General features: G+C 44.3%; 1 protein-coding gene across 1 annotated transcript; it reads left to right on the top strand.

Moving 5' to 3' along the window:
• The first annotated feature begins 351 nt into the window (after positions 1-351).
• On the top strand, positions 352-2,518 carry LOC119289086 (B3 domain-containing protein Os03g0619600-like). The gene is made up of 5 exons (XM_037568511.1): positions 352-459; positions 909-1,029; positions 1,127-1,580; positions 1,658-1,875; positions 2,057-2,518. Exons 2-5 carry the CDS (start codon positions 928-930, stop codon positions 2,315-2,317), a joined length of 1,035 nt encoding a protein of 344 aa, XP_037424408.1. The 5' UTR covers positions 352-459; positions 909-927; the 3' UTR covers positions 2,318-2,518.
• The last annotated feature ends 265 nt before the right edge of the window (positions 2,519-2,783 follow it).

Raw genomic sequence — 2,783 nt, 5'->3', positions numbered from 1 at the left:
TCAAATTTCACCTAGATTTTATACAATTTTGCTCCAAATTTGAAAAAAGAATAGTTGTCTTTGCTCTAAAAACAGAAACAAGACTTCTATGGATTTGACCTTTTTTTCTAAGATGAAATCCAACACCCTACTCTCATCGGCCGAACCGGTGGCGCCAACTTTCTGTTTTGCAAACTTTTTGACCAAACCTCCCGCTTATACAAGACGGGTCTACAAGTCTATGACCGAACTGATACAATGCCAGCCTAGGGCCGTAGAGTCCCATCCCATCCCATCAGAGCAGCAGAGGCAGAGAATGAGAGGGCAAATCAGGGCATCCTACAGGCCTTCCGTTCGGTGGCTCCACTTGCTTCTTCTCTCCCTCCTCCGCCTTCCCGTGGTATCCATTCCTGGTTCTTCAAGTTCCAGCAACACTTCATCGTTGTGAGCATTGAGTACTCCCTTCCAGCCTGCACTGCAGTGAGTCCTTCGCTGTTGTTTGCTGTATAGCATTTTGTGTATCTCTTTTCCTGTGCATTCTGCTTCTTTTCCTCCAGTCCTTTTGTTGGGTTTTGCAAGATTTGCTGCCGCTTAGACAAAGGAAACTTTTAGAAATTCCCACAGTGAGAAGCTATACAGCTTTCATTCTTGTTGGAGACCAGTTAACTTGATGGGTGCGTGCAGGGGCTGAGCATTTAGGCGCTTGCAATCTGCTTGAGCTGTAGCTGGTCCTTCCCGCCAGAAACTCTCTGTACTCTCTGTACTCTGTTTCTTGATTCTATCTTGATATACCGCAAGCAGTCCTCATGCATGATTCGGAAAAAGAAAAATTGATGAGTAGTGGCAGCCTAATACAAAGTGCTGCAGAGGATAGCAAGATTTTCTCTCGCTGCCAGTGCCAGTCATTATCTATGTTTTTCTGCTTACAGGACATTAGTAGGCGGCGAGATGAGAAAGTCCTGCGAGTGCTGCAAGAGATACTGGACTCATTTGCATGGAAAGGTCAAGTGTTTCTTCACCCACATGGACAGAACCTCTAGCCATAGCATGGTAAGCTCAGTGGTGGGTTGCCTTGATAAGTAACTGAATCAGTAGCAATAAGACAATTTTTCAACTAATACTCGTATTTTTATTCACATTTTTGTAGGTCATACCAGAGAGCTTTGTGAACTATTTTGGGTGGAAGCTATCAGGAACCATTGAACTAGAAGCCCCCAATGGTAATGTGTACGATGTCGGAATTACTGAGCGTAGGAACAAAACAGTACTCCGATCTGGGTGGGAGGCGTTTGTGGACGCGAATCATATAGTAGAAAGAGACTCGCTGATGTTCCGATACCATGGAAATTGTCGCTTCAAGGTTGTGGTCTTTGGTGCTAGTGGTTGTGAGAAAGTGGTGTCATGTTCTGCTCGCACACAGAGCAATATCAATGATCAAGAACCAAGCACAAATTCTACAGACATTTCAACCAGTTCCAGTGATGGTAATACTCATTCGTCAGCACGAGGACGATCGGATGATTGCCAGAGTGGAAGCTCAGGCCATTGTCGAAAACGAGCAAGGAAAGATGCAATACCTTCTCGGTCAGAGGATTTGTCAGGTTAACTTTAAAACTGGTTTATAACGTTTTATCCCATTATATGGTACTCCCATTTTACTCTTGAAACTATTTTACAGAAGACAGTCCATGTGAGCACGAGTCATCTGAATCGGAAGATACTAAACGTATTGGAATAACACCCGACCATGATGATACAGACCCATACATGATGTCACTGGGTGCCCGTCTATCCCAAATGCAGAGGAAGAAAGTTCTGAAGAAAGTTGGAGCCATTGCATCAGATCTGCACATCTACGTCGCAGTCATGACCACGACCAGTGTCCGTGCCGCCCTAGTAAGTCTTGTCTAGAGTAATATTCTTCTGATTTTCAGTCGACAGTTATTTGTTTTGAGAGAAATCAGTCCATATAAGCAACTATGTTGTTTCACCACAGTAGTTTCAGCAACAGTCCATAATTGCAAGTTTGCATTTTATTCTAATATGTTCAGTATTCTGCGTGTATATGAACAAACAGACCTTTGCCACACAATACTGTGACACGTACCTTCGGAAGGGGAGCCGGAGTTTGGTGTTTCAGGCAGAGGGGAAGAGCCAGCAATGGCATGGTGAGTTGCACGACACCAATCGTGCCCTGAGGATATTTGGAGGCTGGACTTCTTTTGCGAGAGACAATAACCTGCGGGAGGGGGACATCTGCCTCTTCGAGCTGATGAAAAACAAGGTGGAACTGAAGCAGAAGATGATGGTCTATATCATTCGCCGTGAGCGTTGCTAGTTTAGTTTCACGCTCTTGACAAGAGGAATAGAGGTCTCTCCTCTTTGTGCTGGCATTTTGTATGTTGCTGATGGTGGGGCTCTTTGCTGCTTTTGTGATCTGAAAGTAGAACTGTGGGCATGGCCAGCCATTCTCTGGAGTGAGTAAGAAACCTATATCTGTAGTAGCTTAGTTTCAAACAGACAGTGATTTCTTACTTCAGCGGCAGCCTTATTTTGTGGCATGAAGTTCAAACTAGTTGTGTTGACGATGTTTGTTTGAGGAAGCCACTTGATTGTTTGTATCCTCTGAAGTTTAATGAACTCGTGATTTTAGTTGACTTGTGTGCTTCCCTGGGGTTGATGCAAATTCATCGCATATCAGAATGTGCTCACTACGGTAAATCCAACCACAAAGAATGTCCAGGAATTAGTGAGACAACGTTCAAGATGGCGGGAAAATTCATTTGAACCGATGGATCTTGCCT

The sequence above is a fragment of the Triticum dicoccoides genome, chromosome 4A, assembly GCF_002162155.2.
Source record: "Triticum dicoccoides isolate Atlit2015 ecotype Zavitan chromosome 4A, WEW_v2.0, whole genome shotgun sequence".
Classification (NCBI taxonomy): domain Eukaryota; kingdom Viridiplantae; phylum Streptophyta; class Magnoliopsida; order Poales; family Poaceae; genus Triticum; species Triticum dicoccoides.
This window is presented reverse-complemented; position numbering and strand designations above follow the sequence as displayed.